This window comes from Desmodus rotundus, chromosome 5 (genome assembly GCF_022682495.2).
Source record: "Desmodus rotundus isolate HL8 chromosome 5, HLdesRot8A.1, whole genome shotgun sequence".
Classification (NCBI taxonomy): domain Eukaryota; kingdom Metazoa; phylum Chordata; class Mammalia; order Chiroptera; family Phyllostomidae; genus Desmodus; species Desmodus rotundus.
This window is the reverse complement of record NC_071391.1, coordinates 41,513,548-41,538,000: the sequence shown is the minus strand read 5'-3', so window position 1 is coordinate 41,538,000 and position 24,453 is coordinate 41,513,548. Positions and strand designations below refer to the sequence as shown.

General features: G+C 50.5%; 2 protein-coding genes across 9 annotated transcripts in view; one reads left to right on the top strand and one right to left on the bottom strand.

Annotated features, from left to right (window-relative positions):
* PPFIBP2 (PPFIA binding protein 2) overlaps positions 1-1,492 on the top strand; it is a 130,347-nt gene extending 128,855 nt beyond the window's left edge. For 3 of the 6 annotated variants that reach the window (XM_045194004.3, XM_045194001.3, XM_024559087.4), the window contains one exon: positions 847-1,490. In XM_045194004.3, the coding sequence (XP_045049939.1) occupies positions 847-918 (72 nt within the window). In that variant the 3' untranslated portion in view covers positions 919-1,490. Of the gene's footprint in view, positions 1-846 lie in introns of all 6 variants that reach the window. The other 3 variants (XM_045194000.3, XM_024559086.4, XM_045194005.3) reach the window with 3 other exon arrangements.
* Positions 1,493-4,213: 2,721 nt separating this feature from the next.
* On the bottom strand, positions 4,214-12,860 carry CYB5R2 (cytochrome b5 reductase 2). 3 transcript variants are annotated; one of them, XM_071221442.1, is made up of 9 exons: positions 12,829-12,860; positions 11,357-11,500; positions 11,037-11,109; positions 8,632-8,738; positions 8,242-8,371; positions 7,582-7,665; positions 6,762-6,847; positions 5,504-5,603; positions 4,214-4,627 (listed from the first exon to the last, which is right to left on the bottom strand). In XM_071221442.1, exons 2-9 carry the CDS (start codon positions 11,432-11,434, stop codon positions 4,455-4,457), a joined length of 831 nt encoding a protein of 276 aa, XP_071077543.1. In that variant the 5' UTR covers positions 11,435-11,500; positions 12,829-12,860; the 3' UTR covers positions 4,214-4,454. The 3 variants fall into 3 exon arrangements, with proteins under 3 accessions (XP_071077543.1, XP_053781678.1, XP_053781679.1); XM_053925703.1 differs by lacking the exon at positions 12,829-12,860 and adding an exon at positions 12,485-12,537; XM_053925704.1 differs by lacking the exon at positions 12,829-12,860 and adding an exon at positions 12,121-12,204.
* Positions 12,861-24,453: the final 11,593 nt, after the last annotated feature.

Here is a 24,453-nt window from a genome sequence, read left to right as displayed (position 1 = left end):
AGGCCTTACCTCTGGCCTGGTGGACACTCTTCTACCCTCTTTGCCCATGAGACGCACATATTTCCTGTCATGCCTCTGACATCATGGATATCAAGTCATGTGAGCACATCTGGGTGTGCCCGATGGGGACAAACCATACCATGGGGAGGCAGCATGGTCTTAGGGAGAGGAGCAGCCCCCTAGTGAGGCCAGCCTGGCTCAAGCCCCTGCTCTGGGACCTTGGGCAAGTCATTCTCTCTCTGAGCCCTGGCTTAGTTATCTGTAAGGCGGGGCTAAGGATATCCTCCTTACAAGGTTCGTGGGCAGACTAGAGCCAGCAGGAAAAGGCCAGTCACTGGGAGGGTTCACATTTTTGTGGCCCCACGCATTTCAGGGCCCGTTAGTTCCTGATCTACTGCATCAGTGAGCTCACTGGCTGCAGCATCTGTCCCGTTGAGGCCACTGTCACTGTCCTTTGCCCATCTATCGAGACACATAAGAAGGCTGTATCCAAGGGCATAACAGGAGGAGGGCGTCACCTGGAATCCAAGTAGGATCATTTTTATTCCATTTTTTTTTTCTTGGCTCACACACTTAGATGAATCCACCCAGCTCTGCCCTTATCACCTCTAATAGATTTCTGGTGGCCTTGAAATAGCAACTTTGCCTCTGAGGTATGAGCAATTTATTATCTTGAGAGTGCTGTCTATTCTGACCCAATACGTGGAATCCCTGGGACACCATGAACTCATGGGGCGCTGGTATCAGATGGAACCACACTCAGTGCCTGCTGCTTCCCATGTAGCTGCTGCAGGGCGGCCTTGACCCAGACCCTGTTCAGCTGCGCCTTCGGCTGTGTCCTTTCAGACCATGCTGAGCCAGGACCAGATGCTGAATGACTCTCGCCTGGCTGCTCCCGACTCCGAGGACTGGAGATGACTTCTTCATGGCTGAGAGCCCAGAGAGGCACGTGTAGGGGCCCGGAGGCTTTGCTTCACTGGGGAGCTGGCACACAGCCACTTCACAGCCCAGACCGAGGCAGGCGGGGCATCTCAGACGTGCGTGCTGACGGGAGGAAGTGGGGCTGCGGACAGATGTCCAGGAGGTGGCCTCAGCGCCCCTATGTTTTCGGCCGTGCTGTGCTCTTCACCACAGCTTTTATACCTTTTGTACTTTTATACCTGACTGCAGACCGCTTTTGCGCGGGGCCAGTGAGATGTCGGCTCAGACTCCATGGCTCCTGCTGCTCCTGGTGACAGCTGGGAGGATCTTACACCAAAGGGGAAGGTCTGTGAGTTCATAAAGGCTCTGCTGGGAAAAAAGGTCTGAAAGTATTCCGGATATTCTGTAGAGACTGAGCCGGGTGAAATGATAATAGGAGCCCCCTCCCTGAGCTGCTTCCAGACAGAAGCATGTGTTCCCACTCACAGGGATCTGGTCTGCATGAGGGTATTTGGGGTGAGAACAGGAAAGGAACAATGAGACTCCCACCCCGGCCCTGGCTGCCCTCAGTCTACCCTCGGTGTGCAGAGCGAGTGTGTCTTAGGTTCTCTGAGCTGCCGGGTCTCCCAGCCTCTAGCAGAGACGTCTCCAACACTCACAGACTCAAGGGCCTGGCCCTGGCCCTGTCCCTGCCCCTGTCCCTGCCCCTGCCCCTGCCCCTGCCCCTGCCCCTGCCCCCGCCCCCGCCCTCGCCCCAGCCCTTCCCTCATCAGCCTCAGACACAATCACCTGATCAAACAGCTCCCCCCAGTGGAAGGCCTTTGGAAATCTCAAATCGATGTTTCCACAGCAACTCTCCATCTTCCAGAGAAGCCTACAAACCTCAGGTGTCTCCTACCTTAGGAGAGATTCCTGTGCCCCTGCCATACAGGGACCTCCCAGCCCGTCTTGCCCCTGAGTGACTGGTCCCCCTTTCTCCTCTCCCGTGACAGCTCTGGCTCAGGTCCCGTCTCTCTGATTTTCACAGCTGGTCTCCAGTAGGTCCCCTCCAGACTTTCTCTGCCCCCGCCCCAGAGTGGCCTTCCCAAAGCACTGTTTTACTCCTGTTACCGTTCTGGCTAAGAACTCCCTGGTTCCAGAATTTACCACTGATCAGAGTTCAAAGCCTTCCTCAGCACCCAAGCCCTTTTGAATCTTCAGCCTTCATGAGCCCTGCTCGAGCCTGCGCTGGTGTCTTTCCCTCGCCGTGCGATGTACTTTTCTCCTAGTCCCGCCACAGGGCCAAAAGCTGCCTGTGGAGACCCAGAGGGCACAGCCTCTTTCAGGAAGCCTGCTCTGGTGTTTCCGTTGGAGGTCCCTGTGTCCCTTGAGCACAAGCACTTACTGGCTCACCTTGAAGTAACGTGTCATCTTTCTCCCTCACCACACCCACCCTCAACACAACTCGCCAAGCACGTGCTGTAGGTGGGCTCCCGGTGGTCACCTGGCTTGGGAGATCCATGCTGCTGAGTTCCCCCTCCACTCACTCCTGCCTATGTCAGGTTAAGTACCGTCCGTGCTGGACTAAGGAGGGCTAGGGGTAAGGCATGACCGTGAGGTGCTTGCCTAAGGGTGCTGATGGTCTAGTGAGGGAACACAGATCTGTTTCAGGTAAGAGTGTTCTGAATGTCACAGATGCGCCAGTAGAAGCCTCAAACAGCACATTGTCATTTTTCATGGAGGACTGGACTGGGGGCCAGGGCAAAAAGGCTCAAAGGTAGAGGTGATATTTGAATTTTGAAAGATGAAGCAGGTTCCCCAACCATGCCAAATGGTCTTGGAAGATCTGAACACATCCCAGGAAGCCGGTACGATGAGAGCGGAGTTTCTCAGCCTCCGCCCTGTAGGTGTTGGGGGCTGTCCCAAGTGCTGTGGGATGTTTAGCAGCACCCTGGGCCTCTCCCTCTGGATGCCAAAAGCACCTCTTCTCTAGCTGTGACAACCCAGAATGTCTCCAGACTTGGTCAAATACTCCCCAGGGCGGGGGGTGGTGGGTAAGACCCCCTCTGGTTGAGAACTGCAGAGGCAGGGAGTGGGGTCAGAGTGGGGGGCCCAGGGAAGGAAAATCCGGTGCAGTCACCTGGAGCCAGATCAGGAACAGCCTTGTAGACCAGGGCCCTGGAATGCATCCCGGAGACCTAGGGTGGCCAGGAGGGGACCAGCGAAAGCAGTAAGAGGTTGAAAGCAGGAGACGAGCACATTGATATGTGTTTAAGAAAAATATCCGAGGGCAGGATCTTACTCATTGCATGGAGTCCAGCAGAGAACCTTTCTCTGGGTAGGGGATTCCGTGAGCATGCGCTGAACACATGCAAGGATGGAGACGGGCTGCCTCCCAGCACCCCACCCCCACCAGCCCTGGGGGAGGTCACCCTGTTTTCCAGTGCATTCCTCCCTCTCCCTAACCCTGTATATGTTGAATGAGGAATCCAGCGACACCAAGGTTTAGCAAGGCTGCTGCTATGCTAATTTTTGTGAAAAGGGAAGGAGTGCCTTGGAATTAAACAGAGCCAGGTTTGCAGCCCAGCTCTGCCACCTGCTGGCTGAATGACCTGGGGACAATAACTTTGTCTCCCAGGCTCAGTTTCCTCCTCATCTATAACTGGAAGAACAAAATCTCCACAGGATGTGTGGCTTGTTATGAGGATTATACATAGTTAAGTGGAGAAGGGGTGCTACCCCTGCTCAGGTGACAGCAGGAGTGTGTCTTCCTGGCCATGGGCAGCACATGGCGAGAGTGGTCACTTTTGATATGAAAGATTGAAGGAGTAGCTTCTGGAATCTAAATTTATTTGCAAGTTCGGTAGCTTCTGTCTGTACCCACCCCTACCCTACCATACAAGAATAGGGCCTGGCGTCTAGAGGGTGCTAGCAAAAAGACCCCCTCTTACCTCCACCTGTCGTGCAAAGTGCAGGGAGTCTGGGATTCCTGGAGCCCACCTACCCTGCGGATTCACCTGCTGCCCTGACTGATGTGTGTGTCCTGAACACCACTGCCGTTTCGGGGGTCGCCCACAATAGATGGAAGAGCGCTCACAGAGGGGCCTGCGCCTTCTAGTAGAACTGATCTTAGAAACAAAGCACCGGTGGAGGGCGGGGGGGGGGGGTCAATTCTGCCCTGGCACTTTTGCCAGTTCTGACCTCCCATCGACACACACGAGCCAATTCACATGTAGGGCAGCCAAGGCCTTCTAGGTGCCTAGTGGGTCCCCCACAGAGCCACACCTCATGGGTTATCCACTTTGTACTGAAGTTTATTTCACTAGACCAAGGGGAAAGATACTAAAATGGAGTTCTTCAGGCCTCCCCAAGCAAGAAGATTCCAGAAGCCATTGTGCTCCCAGCCTTGTAAACCCTTCTTAGGCCAGCCCCAAAGAGAGGAGCACCAACATGCCCAAGAACACGTTAGGAGGCACTTTTGAACAAGGTGATGCTAAACTCTCTTTGAGACAGATGTAAGGGACTAGGGAAGTTGGCTAAGAGCAAAGAAGGTGTTAGTAGGTGAAAATCATGTCCTTGGTATAACCCAGTTTCTCCAGGTTAGGGTGAGCGGCTGTCTGGATCAGGGGTGGCGGGCCACACACCAAGATGAACGTGGACTTCCCAGGACCAGGGAGGTGCTCCTTGATCATGTTGGCGGTAATGAAGCCTGAGCTGTACTTCCAGCCTGAGATTAAGCAGAAAAAAGCTGTGGAGGTGCCAGGTTGAGTCCCTGACCCCAGGCCTCTTGCTGTCCCTCCCTAAAGCCAGGGAGAGGGAGGAGAAGCTGCTGTCTAAGGCCCAGAAGTTTGTACTACTGTTCTCTGCAGAAGGCTGCAACGTATAGCACTGGGCACGGCCAGGCGGCTCTGTTCAGTATTTACACCAGATCCCGGGGTGTGAGGCTCCTGGCTGGAGTCTGCCTGCAGTGAGCACTGGTGAGGACGGGGAACAGGACAGTGAGGTGTGCTGTGCCAGGAGGGTGCGAATCAAACCGGCCAGCTGGAGCCCTGCAGGGCAGTGTGTCTCGGGGTTTGTGGACTGTCTCCGTGGGGCGGCTCCCTCTGCTGGGCAGTGAGCTGTATGACAAGGTGGACACAGCTCCCTGCAGTGTGGCAAAGGCAGCCTGAAGGGTGTGGTGGCCTTGTAGGGTGTGGTGTGCACAGTGGTGGCTGGGTGCTGTCTGGGGCTCAGCATGTGAGGACTGCTATCTAGGTGAGGTGAGTGCTGTGGGGTCAGGGGCCATATTGGATGCAGTGTATGGGATGCCTCTGTGGGATGCTGTGTGGAGTGCAGGGTAGGGTGGGTGTTCAGGGTGGCCCAGTGCCTCAGTGTCCCTCCTGACACTCAGCGCAGAGTGGAGTGCTACTGAGATATCGGACACCTGCCTCTGACTGCCTTTACAGGCAGGTCATCCCAAATCCTCTCTCCTTCAAATTCCTATCTTTCCCATGTGGAGACAGAGCCCAAGTGCTCAGCCCCCAAGCCCAGTCCTAACAATCAAACCAACCCACCCAGGGACTAGTCTGGTGCTGACCCACGGTGGGGACAAGGGGCTCCGTACCAACAGGAGGCCTGTCCAGGGTGTACCACAAGTTGAACTGATCTGGGTGAGTTCTGGCAACTTCTTCAAGCTCCTTTCTCATCAAGATGTCTTCCTCTGTCTAGAAAAGCAGCAGCATGAGCAAAGCCCCTCCAGGGACTTCTTGCTTATCCCCCAGGCTGAGCTCACGGGTTAGCACACTCCTGGCCAAGCTACCTCTACTCTAGTTTGAGTGCTCCCCGCAGACTCCCGCGGCAGATGAGAGTTCTGCCTGCACTCCTGCACAACAAACCCTCCCGTGTGAGCTGGGGAGCTGGGTGACTGCCCTCCAGCCAGAAGGCCATGGCTCTGCAAGAGTGAGGTGGCTTCACTCAGAGGTTCCAGCCCCACCTCCAACATCCACACTGACACCAGGCACAGCAAACCCAACTGAGACAAGCTTAGTGTGGGCCCAGGATCTTCTGCAGGGAGTGCAAGGGGCTAAGGCAGTAAATATATACATTATATATATAAAATAACTCAGCACTGGAGGGCCAAAGGAGAGAAGCAGGGGCTGGAGCCTCATTCAAGGAAAAGGCAGCCAAAGCTAAAGGCAACCTGCCACGGGCCCAGTGATGCTGCGCAGAAGGCCTGGGTCTTAAAACTCTTTATAGTCCTTGTCCTAATAATGCCACGTCTGGGATTCTGTTTAAGAAAATAACCTACAATGATCAAGTCTAGGCACAGTTATTCACGACTCTCATTTATAACTAAAACCAATCTGAATGTAGAAGATTGAGTAAATTATGGTGCAACTTGATATAGACTCTGATGAAAATATTTATAGTTTTAATGAGAAGAAAATGGCTGTATGGTAATGTTAACTAAAAAACCCCATATCTGTGTGTATATAATTGTAAGTGCATAGCATGTAGAGAAAAAGGACAAAAATAAGTAAAATATTTATATGTTTCTGTATTTTCCAAAATCTGCATTGAGGGCTGCTATGATGTTGTACTCAGATGGACAGAACCGTGTGTTAAGGAAGGAAGGAAGGAAAGCACGGTGCTTTGGGTTGACTGGGGACAGAAGAGTTAAAAAAAAAAAAAAAAAAGAAGAAGAAGAAGGAACAACAGGCCCTGACTCAGCTTCTCACCAGCCCTCCCACAGCCACAGGCACTCAAGCAGCGTGAGCTCAGGGGGCCAGCCAGGGAGGAGGGAATGCAGAGCCTGGCTCAGCAAACAGAGCATTCCACCCATCCCACCCCTGCGAGCTCAGGGCTGACTCAGCAGAACCAACCTGGTTCGCAAAGATGAGGGATATCCTGGTCCTGTCTCTGGGGTTCTTGGTGATGTGGCGAATGAGCTGCAGCATGGGCGTGATCCCTGCAACACAGTACGCGGGCTGGCCAGGGCTCACGCTCGGTGCCCAGGCCCTGCTCTGCAGCAGCTGAGCCCTAGCTCTGCTTTTCTGTATGCCCCCCCAAACTAAAAGTGGGGAACAGCCTTTCATTTTGGTTTTCCCTCCCAATGCAACAACAAATGAAAAGCCCTTTCTCATTTTCAGATGGCAAGATGGAAGGAGCACTGGCTTTGGTTTCAGAACTGGTTCACTCCAAGCTCCCTCACTAACTCCCTGATGGGGGTGATTTGAGCCCAGTCTGAGCTCTTCAGGGTCCTCACTTGTAAAACAGAATTAATGATGAGTAAATGTGATAGTTTTAAAGGTGCCTATTAGGGTGTCTGGCAAGCTGTAGGTCTCCTTACATGTTTGTTTTCTTCTTTCAGGCATTCATTTTCAAAAGATGGGAGTCAGGCTTCAGCAGGACCCAGGAGTCCTTGAGGGACCATGTGTGGGCCTGCCCAGCCTGGCCCCCAGCCTCTTCCATGTCCCCAGCCTGACTTTAGAGGCTCCCAGGGCTCCTGGGCAGCCACCGTGTTGGGGAAGGGGAGCAGGGCACATAGGGGCAGTTTCAAGGCCTGTCATTGACCCTCCATTCCCATCTAAAACAGCCAGGCTAGTGACTCTCTCAAACATCACCCCTTCTAGGATCAAGCGACTTAAAAGTCAGAGAGGTCTCAGGGCTCACCTCTGGATGAAGCCCCCAGAAGCCACTTACCTGTGCCCCCAGCAATCATCCCCAGTTGACTGGCCAGCTTTTCTTCAGGCTTACTTGTTTTGTTCTCTTTGACTGAAAACTTCCCTGAAAGCACAGAGGGCACTTCTGACTTCTGGAGTTCTTGCCTGAGAGCATGCAAAAGGTCACTGACTTTCCTCAGGACTTCCAGGCAGCCAGTCCGCCTAAGGAAGCGGCTGCGCCATTTTAAGCCAGAGGAGCCAGCCAGGGTGACCTCCTTGGCCAGCCCTGGTGCACATAGTGGGGATAGCGCCTGGGCCTCCGTGGCAATCAGTCACTGGATCTTTTCTTCTGAGGGATGAGGGAGGTGACGCTGAAGTGACTAGGGAGCCTCACAGAGCACTGTCACCCGCATCAGTGAGTAAATGATGAACATGTGAGTAAATGAAGGCGTGTGGACTCCATCTGTCCATTTTTCAGCATTGGTGGGTTACATTTTATGTATCAGGTGATGAGGAAACACCAAGTCACTCCCCTACCTCAATGATGCCAACAATCTCGTGCAATGCGTAGGTGAATGAATGTGTGACAACTTTAAGGGCAAGGCCGTGTGCCTCACATCTGAGGAGTTTTCTAGAACAATGGAACCACTGCAGGAGATGATCTTCCTCCCAGTGGGAGGCCCAGTATGAACCCCAGTACCTGGCCCATGATAGAACAGGCGCCCAGTTGGCCCTCGGAAAAGAATGGTGTCCCCAATTTTCATGTTGTCCAAGTACTGGGTCATCTTCCCTCCATCTGGATAATTAGGGTGTGCGTTTTTGAAGTAGATCTGGAAAATAAGGCAGCATGGATTTTGCAGCCTCAGACCTGAAGCCACAACCGCACACAACTCAGGGATGCATTTGCCATTGGCAACCATGCGAAGAAAATCCTCGGCACTCAGTTGCTCCAAGCTACCCTTGAAGATTTCACCAGGTCCACAGCCGCACTGTTTAAAGGACATGTCCAGGGCACATGTCCCTTCTTCACCACACCACCCTTAATAGGTTTGTGAGGATGGGACAGCTGGACAAGGGGGGCATCATTCACCTTTATAATTAAGTCCACAAAGCCTTGATCATCATCACTGGACACGGGTGTGTATGCCCTGATCACCAGAACACCATCGATGTTGGCCAAGAGATGGACATAGTTACCTACAGGAAAGGCATCAAACGCTGAGTGAGCATGGCTGGCCTAAGTAGCACTCAGGACTCTCCCAAAGAACTGAGCTTCAGGGAGGGGGGTGCATAGTGTGGCAGGGTGCATGGGACGAGGGCCACGCAGAGAAGGAGCCCAAATTCAGATGTTTGAATCTTAGGCCTCTCCTTGTCACTCCGTGTGCAACCCTGGGCAAGTCACTTCATCTCTCTGGGTGAATGGGGGTGCTACTCCTGCCCCGCCTCCATCACACTGTCGTTGAGCCTCACGTACAGGAAACCACTGTCAGTGCAGGCTTACTGTGTCAAAGTACTCTGTGGGGCGGGAAGAGCTCACTGTTGGAGGCTGAGTATTAAAAATGCCAGAAAGGGGAATTTCCCTTTTCAAGCAAAATATGTTGCCTTCACAAAGTCATTTCTTCCTTAACTGGATGCATCGGAGTCAGTGAGTGAATCACAGCCCCCTCACCTGTAACCTGTTGCCTGGCACAGAGAACACCAGAGGTCACAGGCATGTAGGGCCCTAGGATTTGGACGCCCACGCACCAGGAGTCCTAGAAAGAGCACTGTGTCTTCCTGTGCGATGACTCTGGTAAGAGGCAGTAATGACGTTTTGAACCATATAATTCTGACCATCCAGGATAGAAATGGCTGGCCCAGCTGTGGCCAGAAACCTGTGGATCATAACTGCAGCCCAGTGCCACGTGATGCACTGGGCTGTTCGGACTTCTGCTGGATCTACCATGGGAGACTTCAGTGACCAAGGCGATTAGTGGTGAGGGCAGAAGCTGCAATAAAGAGACGCTGAGAGACAGAGGCTAGAGGAAGCTCTGTGCCAGAGCGTCTGAGGGAGTAGAAACTGTATACACAGGAGACAGAAGTGGAGACCTGGAGAGAGAGACAGGGAGGGGAGAAGGAGGAAAAGGAGAGAAGGATCGCTGTAGGGGCCAGTCTCTCCAGTAGCTTCAGGAACATGAACTGAAGTCTTTCAGGAGGCCTGAGGCACAAACTCTTGGGGTTAAGAAAGGACAGGCTCAAAGACTGACTATGGCCTGGCGGGGAACCAGGGATACCCAGCAATGAAAGCCTGAGGCAGCTTCCTTCTGAGAACTACTCTGAAACTGGAAACCTTAAAAAGGCTCTTTCAGTTGCAGCCAGCCTGGGCCTGGCCTGGCAGCATCCCCAGAGAAAATGAGGCTGCCCAGGCTGATCCCGCAGGTCCCATCTCTAACCAGTTTCATTTCAGCCCAGGTGGGAAGCATCAGCAGTCTCTGAAGACTCATAGCAGACTCTCCCAGAAGCCTCTAAATCACCTTGTCCCACTAACTTTGCACTGCCTACACCAGGGATGAGGAGAGAGCAACCATGACAGATTCTAATATACGCTATTTCTCAAAGTTTTTTATTCTTTTAGCCCTCTTGCCAACAGGCCAGGCAGGGGGCTAGAAGGCAGGCCAACACTGAGCGGTCATGGATGAAGACAGAGACAGGACACAGCAAAGAGGCTGAGGAGCCAGGCTGGCTGCCTGAGGGGTCGTGTTAACACTTGCTGCAGGTGAGGTCGTGGTTTTGTCCCAGGTACACAGGCCGTGTTGAGGATCTCCACCAGGCACTAGCAGTGCGTACAGAGTCCCGGGTTCCTAGGCTGTGGACCTGGCAGAGGTTTTCCGCCTCAGTGAGACTGACTCAGCTGTCTGGTAGTGTTACAGACTAAAATTGGGGTGACTCAGAACTCTAGGATTTCTAGGGCTGGTATTTACAATGGGTGCCTCCTTGAATGGGTCTGAGGCCCCTGCTGAGAATCCATGTGGTAGTTGGGGGGAGGGGGCTGACTCTCCCTCAGATCCTGGGCTTCCCTCCTGACTGTAGGGGAACATCAGTGTCTTTCATCCTTCCCATGTACACAGACAGCACTTTGCAGTTTCTGAATTTTGACATCCATCAGTCACTTTATCCTCACAACGTACCAAGAGGCAGGCAGGCCGGGGAAATCCCATTTCATAGTTTGGGCTCAGTGGGGTTAAGGGACGTGCTTAAGGTTGCCCAGCAAGGCACCTGTGATAAGATCTTAGAGCTTTTGACTCTAGACTCACCCCTTTTCAATGCTCATTGCAAGGTCACTTCTGTGTCAGCCCAACTCTAACAGTGAGAAAGGGAATGCACTGTTCCCAAGCCCGTCTCCCAAACACTCTGAGCCGATGCGTCTCAGGCAAGGGAGCAGGGCAACTTGTACACCCCAGCTGAGTCTCCGAGTTTCCTCACCCAGTCCTGGTAATGAAATCAAACACTACTCACCTACAGGAAGCCCTAAAACATGGTCTGGTGAGGGCAGTCCAAAGCGGAACCTCCTGGTGTTGTGGCTGATTTGCTAATAAAACAGAAAACAAGGCAGGTTCTGTCAGCTTCCTAGAAACCTTGCTGGGGAGCTCAGATGCCCGGGATAGGAGCTAGCTCCCTTTGGGGCTCTCCCAGCATGAACGTACACACAAAGGCAGTGGGGGAGCAAATTGGAGGCTGTGAATGCCTGTCCTACCACCCTGCCTTCCCAGCCAGCACCTTCCCCACCACTCTTGGCCTCCTCTCTTTCACCTGCTGACAGTGGGCTGACTCATTACCTCTTTCTCAACCAAGGGCAGTGAGTACTTCATTTCAGGGTTCTGTAAGGTGATAAGATGTCTCCTCCTTGAGTTCATGTTCTTCAGGGCCAAGAGAAGTATCGTAACCCCAATGACGGAGATGGCAAGGAGCAGGGACGGGTCCTAGCCAGACACAATGTGAGCAGGTCACCTCTGGTCCTGCCTGCCCTGGGCAGGACAGTTCTCAGGCACAGAGGAATCTTCTCCATGCCCAAGGCACAACGGCGGGGCTGTGCCTGAGAGACACGTGGAGAGGGAAAGGTGCTGAAAGACAAAGCAGGCTGAGTGTTCGGGGTGGGGGGGCCCAGTAGGATGGGTCAGGTGCAGTCAGACAAGGAGGGTTATTTCAGGCTTCCTGAGCCGAGCCAAGCGGATGACCTGCGAGTGCTAAAGTCACCAGGCCCTTCCTGCCCATCCGCCTCCATCCCCGCTACAGCCAAGGGTGCCAAGCCCTGGGAGTCCCCGCCTGGAGGTGGAACGACTGATGACATTGCTTCTAACACACAATTTGGAATGAAGGTCCGGTGCCCAAAGGCAGAACTAGAAAGGGAGACTGCGTTTAGCATCCCCCAGAGGTGATTGTGGCTGAGAGATGAGCCGGGAAGGGGCCACTACTCCCAGCATCCAGTTTAGGCTAGGTGTTGGGGTGGGGAGAGTACTTAAGACCTGGGGGTGCTCCATTACCTTCGCTCCTGAGAACACACCAACACCTCCAAGGTGTCATACGGAGCCCGAGCACTCACCTGTCCGCGGCCGCGCCAGCTTCTGCACCTGCCTCCAACTCCGCCCTGCGCCTGGCCGAAAGCGCCCGACTCCGGACAGCGCCCGCCGGCCCTCTTTTCCCGCCCTGCGCCCCGTTGCCCCGCCCCGCGCGCGCCGCGCCCCCGCTCGCCCCGCACGGGGTCCTGCGCGGTGTGCCCCCCACTCAGCCCGCGCCCCTTCCCCTCCGCTCCGGACCCGCGCGGTCCTGCCCGCGCCTGACGCCGCCTCCCGGCCCACTCCCGTCCACCCTTCGGACTCCGGGGGCCGGTCGGACTTTCCCCGGCTCCCACCCGCCTCCTCGACTGTGGCGTCTTCCCGTGGGGCCGCCGTGCCCTGGGAGCCCACCCGGAGAGAGACGCCGAACATGTTGCCGTGGGGCTGGCTGGAGGGCCGGTGCGCGGCTCCCAACCCCGCGGGCCCGCCGACTCCGCCGGACCGACGGCAGCGCCTCGCTGACAGGTAGGGGCCCGAGGCCGGGGAGAGGGGCTCGGCCGGAAAACGCGCGCACAGACCGGCGGCGGCGCGCGGCGGCCCGCTCTGCGGTGACCCCCACCCCTACTCCCGTCCCGAGGGGCAGGCGTTCTTTCCCGCGTGCCTCTGACTCCGCTCCCGCGCTGGCCCAGGACCGTGCGGAATCCAGGGGCTCCCGTTGCTCGGGGCTTCCTGGTTCCTAGTGAAACAGTTCTTACTTTTTCTGTGATCCCCTCTCCATCCGAGTCCTCTCGCGGAACGCGCTGGGCTGCCCCGATGGAGAGCTGCCTGTCCTCGGCTGGTTTAAATTGCGACAAGGCTGGAGGGAGGGGATGCTGGTAAAGGAAATGGGAAGTTAGGCCAATTATAAGCCCCCTGTCTGTCTGTCTGTCAATCTGTCTTTTTATACATCCATTCATTCGTCTATCCATTCAACACACATAACGAGCTCCTACTCTGAGCCTGGTCCAGAGCCAGGTGTTTGCAGGGATGGGGTGGGGGTGTGATTTAGTTAAAAAAGATATTCACTCAAAGCGCTCTTTCATTCATTTATTACTGGGAGAGAAAGATGACAGGTACCCAACACTAGACCAATGGGAGGCAGAATGGCAGGCAAGACGGTTATGGGGGTTCTTCACAGTATATCTGAGAATCTTGCTCCCTTCTCCCCATCAGTTCTCCCATTGCCAGTGGCAAAGGTAAATTCCTGCCTCCTGGGCCTGAATGAGAGAGAAGTCAAGCAATAGATTCCCATCCCATTAACCAGCCCCCGTCCCCAAACACACCACCACAGGCCCAGGTGTAAGGGACACCTCCCCAAACACCTGCAGGCACCAGGATATTATTGTCTGATATCTTAATTTTTGGCAATATAATCAGTGTAAAGTGATGGCCTGTGGACCTATTTCAACGCCAAAGGAGGCTGAGTATCTTTCATATGCTTATTTCCCATGGAGTTTCTTTTCCTGGGGGCGGGGGGGGGGGGGGGGAAGTCTGCTCATGATTTTTGCCCATATTTCTACTGAGCTATATTTGCTTACTGATTTTAAAGAGTCTTACATTTTTTTAGAGACCACCTCTTTGCTAGTTATATGAGTTACAAATGTTCTCTCCCAGTTTGCAACTTATTTTACCTTTCTTTCTTTTTTATTTTTTTGTCTCTTCTTTTTCCCCTAAAATAGGGTCTCTTGGGGCAGAGACCTGGTTTCCTCCGGCCTTAGTGCAGTGACTGCCATGAATGGACGAACTCACCTCTGTCCCGCAGCGTTTAGCACACTGCCTGGCACGTGGCAGACGCCCTGTAAGTACTAAAGGGAGGAGCAGCCCTTTCCATCAATACTGTATGCTGCTTCCTTGCTTTGTTTGGCTCTGTAAGACATATCACCAGATGACACACATGTCTTATCTACTTGTTCACTGCCCCTCTTTCTCCGCTGTAACCTAAGCCCCTCGAGGACAGAGCGTGCTTTGTCTAGTTTAATTCCTGCTGCATCCCAGGTAGAATAGTGCCTGGCAATTGGTAGATGCTGAATAAACATTTATTACATGAATGAATGGATGAACTTCCTTTTCCTTGATTCAATCAAAAGTCTTTATTTTTCTGTTTGGAATCCAAAATTACTTCTCCCTTTCTTGTGGCTTTCTTAGTAGTTTGCCTCTCCCCTCCATTCTCCCTTCTCATTTTCCCTGAAAATCCCTCTCTGTTACTAGAGAGGCAGATGGCACACCCTCCTTTATTAATCTCAGATCAGTATAAAAGGCCGGTGTGTGTCTGGAGCTCCCAGTAATTTTGAGAGGGCAGGGATGTGCCTCCTACACACTTCATACGTGTTCCTCGCATACTCGTGTGCTGCCTGGATTTTGGCTTATCTTCTACTAATCCCCTGAACTTTACCGTGAGCACCTCTCACTCTCTTAATGCCCAGCTTGGTAGTAGGGCCCGACCAATGCAGACTCCAGCCTGCGGGGTTCTTGTGTTGTGGCTGCAATGAACAAATTCACATGGACTACAGAAGTCCTGTGGCGAAAAAGGAATGGCACAGTGCTGCGACCCCTGCCTGGACAGGCTTTTATTGCTTTTCTGGGTACAGTACGTCAAGGATGGTCCTCATTTACTCCGCACAGGTTTGCTGTAGGTGATTACCCTTTACAGATAACAAAGGAAAGAATGTCGCTAATTACTTCAAAGAGAAAGATGTTACAGATCAAGGGGAAAAGTGGTTGAACTGGTTACACTCCATACTTGGGAGGTTTAGCACAGACTTTAGGAAGTTACTTTAAAGATTTGCAGTAAACATTTGCTGCCTCAATCCAGGGTGAGGGAGTTTTAGCAAAAAGCAAGACTCAAAGCAGCCTAGGTACAATGCAGGCCTGATTCCCCGGGAAAACTGATCCTGTGTGCCAGCTCGCTCCCCGTTGGTTTTCCGAATAGGGCTGGGCTACATTCGCTATACCACGTGGAATGGTTCCCTGTACCTGACAAAGAGTGGGCCCTCGGCAAGTGTTTGCTGCAAAAAAGAAAGAATGAGCATCGGTGTTACTATGTAAGCATGTATGAGACTCCACCCCACAGGGGAGCTTCTCCAGAGCAGTACAAGCCTCCCTCACTGCCGAGACTCCCCTGGGGGAACTGATGCCCTGACCAGGCTGATGCTTAAAGAGCATTTGCTCTCTCAACAATTTCTAGGCTGTTGTGGACTTTTTATTAGCTTTTTAGCCTTGAAAATGATTTACTTCCATTTTACCCCGTGAACAAATGACCACCTCTTAGGTGTTAGCTGTTAAGCCTAAATTGTAGTATGTCCCCCCAATATACCCACATCTTAATCCCCAAAACCTACGAATGCTGCCTTATATGGCAGAAGGGACTTTGTAGCTGTGATTAAGAGCTTGAGATGGGTAGACTCTCCTGGATTGTCTGGTGGGCCCAACATCACAATAGTCTATGCGCGAGGGGTGCAGGAGGAGACAGAGGAGGCAATGACAGAGGAGGCAAGGACAGAAGCGGTAACTGGAGCGGTGAACTCTGAAGATGGAGGAAGGCACTGCAAGTCAAGGAATGCCAGTGGCCACAGAAGCTGGAAAGGGCAAGGAGAAGAATTTCTCCTCAGAGCTTGTGGAAGGAACCAGTCCTGTGTTTAGTCCAGTGAAACCGATTTTGTACTTCTGGCATCCAGAACTGTAAGAGAATAACTCTGTGCTTTTTAAACCTAGTACATTTGTGGTAATTTGTTACAGCAGCAGCAGGAAACTAATGCACTAAATGAATGGGTTTTTTTAAATATTTTTTTATTGATTTTTTTTAGAGGAAGGGAGAGCGAGAGTGAGAGCAAGAGAGAGAGAGAGAGAGAGAAACATCAGTTTGTTGTTCCACTAATTTATGCATTTATTGGTTGATGCTTATTTGTACCCTGGCTGGGGACCGAACCTGCAATCCTGGCATATCAGGACAATGCTCCCACCAATTCAGCTACCTAGTCAAGGCACAGCTGTTTTTGTCTCCTAGGGCCTGTTTGTTTTTACTTGGATTTATTCCAAAAACATATTTCTTGTGATTGGGATTGGAGGAGCCAGGAGGTGCCCCACCCTCTGGTTTTAATGCCCTTGTTGCTGTAATTATGGGTCTCTTTCCTCATGTGAAGAGCCTGTCTCATTAGCCTCCTGCTGCCTGGCCACGTCTCCAGCTGGTTGTCTCTGCCAGGTCACACAAGTGCGCCCACTCCATCCCTTGCTCTTCACCCTGGCTCTGGCCTGTCCTTTGTGCATTGTGCAAAAATGTCATCCTGACAAAAGGTCGTCAGCAGACAAATCTAGTTGACTGGGGTGAGCTTTGCGAGGGAACTCTGGTGGGGCATCTCACCCACACCAAGCGCCCAACACCATGACCAGTGCAGACTATTTGTTGAATTGGAGTTTCCTTGGTTTTCCTCTTCAAGGACTTTAAACTAAAGTATGTTGATGCTACGTGATCACAATTCCCCCACTGAGCCCTGCAGGTGGCCATAAAGCAAAGGTGTTAACACTTTGCTTTCTGGAATGTCTTTAATCTCAACTTATGTAACGGAAATGTGGCATGGAAAACCTTGCATGCTTCTGGCGATGTGAGGCTTACCTGGGCCTGACAGAGTAAGACTGTATAAAGGCAAGAGGCTTGAGATGCTGAGAATGACCAGACTTTGCCAGAAACTATGTTTGGGAAAAGTCAAAAGAACAGCTTGCCGAGTCCTATTCCCGTCATCCCTCCCACGCCCAGGGAAATCCTTCCTGAGCAGCTATGTCTGCAGAGCCACGCCAGTGATGTTAGTCAAGTTCCCCACTAATATTTATAGCAGTTGCTTCAACTCTTTCCAAACAGCGTCTGTTGTGGCAGGGGCTGAGTTAGAGCCTCCAGAAGGTAGTAGTTGTGAGTTCACAGCTTGGGCTGTGGAGACAACAGGAAGTAAGTGGGGCAGCAAATGCAGTTTCCAGGAGAAAGTGTCACCTGTGCAGATGGGGTAGCACTGCCAGCCTGGGGCTGGGAGCCTCTGACCTGCGATAGGAGAAAGGCTGGCCTCCAGGAAGGGGAGAAATGGAAAGCATCCAAAAGAAATGAAGGAAGTGTTCCTACCTCCTACCTGACTACAACCAGAACTATGGCTGTTTACCAACTTGCCCCTGCCTCTGCTTCCTTATCTCTTTTAGGGACAAAAGCAGAAGGTTTTCAAAAAAAAGTTTTATTTTTGAGGACAATTTCTGGTTGTTGTTTTTTAAAGTTTGAACAAGTTAAGATAGAGCACACTGGACTAATGCCTCTGTTCTGAGAGTAATTACAAAACCTTCATTTTCATAAAACTATAGAGTTTACAAAACATTTCCCATACTGGAACGTAACCCCCTGAAATTGTCATGATGCTTTTACAACCACATGAGTTTGGAGAAAGAACCTCAGGGAGATTCATCTCATGCTTTGTCCATGATCACATAGCTTGAAAATAGCAAAGCTGGGACACAAGCCCACATTTGTGAATCCAGCCTCATGTTCTTCCTCTACACCATGGCACCATGGGCCATGAAAAACTTTGTGTTTGTGATGCCATGCAAACTTAAAAATTCCTGACTTCAAATTTAAAGAAGCACTCTATAGGTCAGCTGACAAAGCTGGAGCCCAGAGACGTCTAATGATGCTTTTGGAGGAAGGTCTGTGATTGGGTCATTTGTGTTGCTTTGAGCAAAAGAGAATGATTACAGCCTATGGAGCTCTAGGTCATGGAGTTTTTGATGTGTCAACTTGGTTAGAATACAGCCCCCCAGTTATTCAGTGAAATATTAATCGAGATGTTTCTGTGAAGAGAGTTTACAGATTTAAACTTCCTAATCAGTTGACTTTAGGCAGGGAAGATCATCCTGGATCATCTGGGTGGGCCTCATTTCATTAATCGGAAAGATCTTAAGAGCAGAGCTGAGGCTTCCTCAAAAGAGAGGAGAAATTCCACCTGTGGAGAAGAGCTTCGGCCCCTGCCTGTGGAATCCCAGCATCCTGCCGTCTTCCCTTTCTGACTTCCCTCTGGATTTGCTTGCTTAGCTCCCACAATCATGCAAGCCAATTCCTCGTGTATTAGCTTGCTAGACCTTCGTAACAAACTATCACCAACTGGGTGTCTTAGAAGAACAGAAATTTATTGTGTCACAGTTCTGGAGACAAGAAGTCTGAGATAAAGGTGTTGGTAGGGTTGATTCCTTCTGAGGGCTGTGACGGAGAATCTGTTCCATGCCTTTCTCCTAGCTTCCGGTGGTTTGTTTGGCTTGAAGATACTGCATCACTCCAGTCTCTGCCTTCACTTTCATATGATGTTCTCCCTGTGTGTGTGTCTCTCTCTGCATCCAAATTTCCCCTTTTATGAGGACACCAGTCACTTTGCACCGGGGCCTACACTAATGACCTCAGTTTACTTGATCAGCTCTTTAAGGCCCTATCTCCAAATAAGGTCACGTTCTGGGGTACTAGAGTTTAGGACTCTGACATATCTTTTGGGCGTCCTCTGGTTGAATTGAGGCTAATTCACTGTGTGAATCTCTCAGCCACATTCCCTGTAGCAGCTAACCAGAAGCATTGGATTCTTCAGGTAGGGCATTCCATGTCTCCAGAAACATTGACTCGTCCTCTGATCTCGAGAGGTTTAATGCTGGGTATAAGCATAATATAATTGTTCAGATCACACAAACAAGGTCCGTGCTTGGGACTTGGCATTTAATTATTATGGTTAGAATTCTGGGGCATCTCAGTCAGCTGAACTCTGTGGGTGTTTTCACTAAAAGGGGAGTAATTTAACTGTAACCTGGCTTTGCCATAAGTGGCTGCTTACCTGCTAACAAGAATGAACTACACGAGAGCTTTGTGGGGTTTGCACAAAGTGCTCACAGGTATGAGGGCTTGGAAGGGAACTGTGTAATTCAGGTGTCTAGGGCCTGGGGGGTTGGTGAAGATATTTCACATATTGGAGCCCCTGCCCCATGCCACTAACTTGTTGATTTAATCCTCACTACATTCTTACCAGGCATGTGTCAGTCACCCATTGTTAAGGTTGAAGAAAATGAGTCTTAATACAACTCTTAGATCACATATCTAGTAAGCATCGGCCAAGGTTCAGACATACAGTTGATCCTCATCCTTTGCGGATTCTGGATTGGCAAATTCACTTACTTGCTAACATTTTTTGTAACTCAGAACCAGTACTCATGGTGCTTTCAGGGTCATTCATGGATATTTGTGAAAAATTTGAGTTACCTGATGCACGTGTCCCTACCTGAGGTCTAACGAGGTGACACTCTGCCTTCTTGTCTCAGCTCTCATACTATAACTGTTCTTTCCATGGTCTGTTTAGTACCACGTTTTCTGTGGGTTTTTTTTTTCCCACTTTTGTGTTTTTTGTTGGTGACTTTGCTATTTGAAATGGCCCTAAACATAGTGCTGAAGTGCCATCTACTGTTCCTAAGTGCAAGGAGGCTGTGATGTTTTGAAAATACAGGCGATGGATAAAGTTTGTTCAGGTTCGAGTTATTGTGGTATTGGCTGTGAGTTTGGTGTTAACAGATTAACAATATATACTAAGTAAGGTGACTTTCATCAGAAACAGACATAAACCAGAGGCTCATAGGAACCTAACTGTGGATCTCCCCCAGGAACACTGGTTCAGTATTCACTAATTTCAGTGTTCGTGGTGACTTTATAGAACAGAGCTACTGCACAGAATGATTCCATTGGATCCATGTTGGGCTCTAAAGGCTGTCCTTGGTTAACACGTTATGAAGACGAGGATGTGGACCCGAGGTATTGGTGCCTCTTCCATCTTACCTGTTTCAGGAATGAAGGCAACTGTAGCCTGAAAGCCTCTGAAGGTCACATTTTCATCCGACTGGAAGCTGATGAGCATTACACCCGAGGAGCTCAGCACAGGGGCTGGGGCAACAAAGCCACACAACCGAGCTGGTTCAAGTCCAGCCCAAGCAAGTGTGGTCAAGGGCCCAGCAAATAGATGTGACATTGAAGTAAAGAAAAAAATAATTGTCCTTTAGGTAACTATTAGGATATAAACTTTTCTGGTGGGCGTCACTATTTGTTTTCAAAATACACAGGCAGTTGGCTTCTTTTTACTTTGTTTTTAACCCCATCAACATTTCGATGCTATTTATCTCCCAAACACTCATACTTGGAATGCCACTAAAGGAATTGCGTCTAGCCAGAGGGCTTATTTCAGTGGCACTTCCCCTTCTGACCCCTCATTCATGTGGGCTTTCCGTATTTTCTGTTCAAAGGGCCCTTTGATTCTCCCTCTTGCTCACCCTGCCCTGACGCAGGAGAAGAAGGAGTAGGGGTAAGAGCCTAGGGAGGGATGGAGGTGGTGCAGGGGAATGAAGGACCATTGGGCCAGATCCTTTTAACTCCCAACAAGGACTGGGTCCCAATGCAAACCAGGGAGACTGAGCTCCAGGAGCACAAACCTATTTCCTTCTTCCTGTCTACATCCTGGTGCACCGTCACATAGTCGGAAGTGCAGTCTCCACTCTCCTCTATTTCCAGGGTCTGAAAGGAAAGCTGAGAAAGCTCTACATTACATCCAGGGTAAATAATAGGAATGAATTACCTGATTTTGATTAAGCAGAGAAGTTTAGATTGCCCGACTCCCTCTGGAATGTGACCTTAGGTGAGAAAGTTAGCGGGACCTTCATGAGTGGGTTGAGTCACTAATACTTAGGGAAAGATGCAGTACCACAGGCTCCCAAACCTGCTGAATCATCTAAACTGCCAAATACAGTCCCAATATAAGGGTGGGAAAATATGCAAATATTTGAACTCCTCAGCTCCCTCCTAGAAGGAGCAAAGATACAGCAAAGAATAATATTTGAGCAGTTCGATGGCACTGGCCAACTGAGTGTGAAGAGGAGGGCAGTGGGAGACAGGGTGGACGAAGCAGGACTTCAGATTTTAGACGTGCACGTGATGGGGATGCAGTGGAGCCTGAGCACTCAGCCAAAGTCCCAGGACTGCAAGGAGAGGACGAAAGTGGAGGCCAGTGATCATTAATGGTGAGTGTAGGCAAGGGAAGAAGGAGCCGTGTCAGCAACAGGATTTATTCACACATTTCTTAAACCCTTACTGGGAGGCTTTCTGGAAATGAACCCTCTGCTCTCTGATTCTTGGTATGCTCATAGTTATGATTCGTAGTGCTAATTTCCAAATTACTACCTAGAATGAGGCCTGTGGACTGACGCCGTCCCTGGCCGGGTGTGAGAGCCTCACTTCACTGATGCACAGCCCTCAGTGAACCTTTGTTGGATAGGCGTTTTTAAATTCCTTCTAGCTCTGGCATGTTCAGATTGTCAACTAAATTTATTTTCATCCTCCTTCCAGAAAATGCTCATACTTAAACTTTTATCCTCCATCGCTGATAACAAATCTCCCCTTAATTCTATTTCCTCCTGAAATTTCGGCCTTGTGTTTGCATTTCAGAAACATTTAGAAAAAGATCTATGCTTACTTTCTCTGCGTCTTTTTCTCCCACTCATTGGCAAAACCTGTGTGATCTTGTTTCTGCTCCTAACACCTGACTGGATATTTCAGACACCACCTCTCCTACCTCCTCTCTGCTGTTCAACTGTCCAATCTAAATTATTCTACCCTTTTATCGGGGATGAGGTGGGGACCAGACAGTGAATGCTCAGTCAGTCCTCCTTCTCTTTAAATTCTGACTTTGTGTGGTAAATCCAAAGTATCGGCCACAGCACTCTGTTTACTTTGTTTAGTGTTTTATTTATTTATTTATTTGAGTCAAATTAATTTTATTATGCTTCATGATGTTTAGTGTTTTAAATTAAAGGCTCCATTCTCCGGACTGCCATACCAGCCCGCCAGTTTGGTTCTCCTGTGTTTGAGATTTCTTTTTGCTTCTTGAACATATGAGAACTTTGAGGTCTTGTTCACCTTACTCTTCCCCCTTTTATTTACTACTCTACTCTCTCAACTTCATACTCTCTTGCTTTCAATGATTATTTAAGAGAAAGACTTCTAAATAAATGCATAGTTCCAACCTCCCTCTGACTACGGTCTCACCTTATCCACCTGGAAGCACTGCTCTGCAGATGGCTCGCTGGTGTCTAACGGACAAATGAACAAACACCACTAATCGAATACTAAGTAAACTCCGCATCCTGACGTTCAGGGCTCTCCACACCTTGACCTGAGCCTTACCTTCCACCGCCCCTCCCTGTACGTGTTATGACTCTCATGCCTGAGTCCCTGAACCTCTTCTACGCTGGTTGCTCTGTGCTTGCTCTGTCCCTCTGCATGAGAGCTTGATGATTTGGGCCTTATTTGCATGGACTTGTGTTAGCCATAGTTACAAAGTGTTTCTAGAAGGGACTAGAGACTAATGAAACAATATACCAAGTACAAAATTTAAGGCAGCGGTTCAACAAATAGTCAAGTGCGCAATTGCCATCTGGTGGTAAGTGTCGGTAATTACAGGAGGAAATAGACTGGTCTGTTATTCAACAAGTGTTTGTTGGTAGCCTTGTATTGTTAGGTAGTAGGTACTAGGTACTAAGTATGCAGCAGTGAATAAGTCAGATAAAAACCTCTGCCCTAATGGTGCTTCTGGTAGCTATTCTGTGGAGATACCATAGCAAAGTAAGGGTAACAGAGCCAGTACCTTAATTAGGTAATGTGTGGGGGCTTGAAAAACCCAGTTACAGTTGGCCATGTCACTGTAGTCTTCAGGGTAACGAAGACTCTGTATGAGGCCTTCTTCAAAAAAGACAGTTAAGGAACTGCAACCTGAATCTGAAACACAAGGGGAAGCATCTAAACAGCGGCATCAGCCAAACAAAGAGAAGCCCCTTTGTTTTCCCTCCCGTCTTCCACAGATGATGCGTGATCCAAATCTTCCAGCAGAGCCAACGGGGAGGAAGAGGCTCGTGCACTGATTCTCCAGAACTCGCTAGGCCCTCTCTCCACACTTGTACGTGCAACAGCAGGACCAGCCTGTTCCTGCCACCTCACGGGCCTGTGGCCCTCGGCACCGTGGAGCCAGGCGGGTCTCGGGAGGGAGCTCCCCACCCCTCACCTAATTCCTATGGGGCCTCGAGGTCTACAGAAGTCCTGCAGAGTGTGTAATAAAGATAAATGGTTTTACCAGGAAGGTAGCTGGGTGCAAGCGCTTTATAGGTGAGATTAAACCCAGTGGAATAATCTGTGGCATCAGAGAAGAACTTCAGCCTTACAGAGTTGGAGGCAACAAGAACTGATGAAGCGAGGCTTTCTCCACAGAACTTCCCTGCAACACAAGAAGGTTCTTTGTGCAGAGTCTAGAAAACAGCACTCATTCAAAGGCTTCAGGAGGACGGAACGAGTTGTCATGATAGTGCAGGATTGTCTAAACCAGGGTTTCTCAACCTTGTCACTACCGACACTTCAAACTGTTCTTTGTGTTCAGGCTCCTGTGCGTTGTAGGATGTGTTGGAGCATTCCTGGCCTCCAGCCTCTAGATGCCAGCAACACTCGCTCCAGCTGTGACAACCAAAAAGCTTCTAAGACGTTGCCAAGTGTCTCCTGGGAGGCAAAATCACCTCCAGTTAAGAACCAAAAAAATACCCCTCTCCTTCATTTCTGTTTTTTATGTAAGTAACTTTTCTCTCCTACACACGAATATACATTTTTATTCTTAGCTGGACAAGGCAGATCATTTCCATGCCTAGAAAAGCAGTGTGCTGCCTGGGAGGCCCTGAGAGGTCCTGCAGTATGTCTGCGTTTCACTCCCGATGGGCTCCAGGTCTGGCAAAAGAGTGTAGGAAGCCTGGTTCCACGGGAAGCAGATGCAGCCAATCAAATGCACTGTGGCCTGATTTAGTTCTTCTCTACTGTCAGTTCTGAATCTCAAAAGCTGGAGACAGGCAATGTGGTGTTTACAGATGTCTCAGTGCCAGACATATTGTAAGCAGGCCCTGCTAGCCCTAGTGTCCATTTGACAAAGTGAAACTCCACTCACCAGTAAGTCTGTCTTCCAAAGAATATATGGACAGGTAGTTGTGGCGACAAGACTCTGCATCCAAGTGGGAAAAACTGAGTAACACATGCATTTCCTCTGGCACCAACAGGGTCCAGACACACAGTCTGCAGGCAGAAGTATTACGAGGATGTTATTCTAGACCTAAAGTGACTGTCACAGTTAATGGGCACAGTCAGACCAGAGGTGGGCGTCGGGGGAGGGGTGGCACAGGTGACTACTCACTGCTTGCCGTCCTGATATAGGTCAGGGCTTTCTGGGAAGTGCAGCTCCCCCTCAGACTCGCTGAGCACATGACCCTCCTCA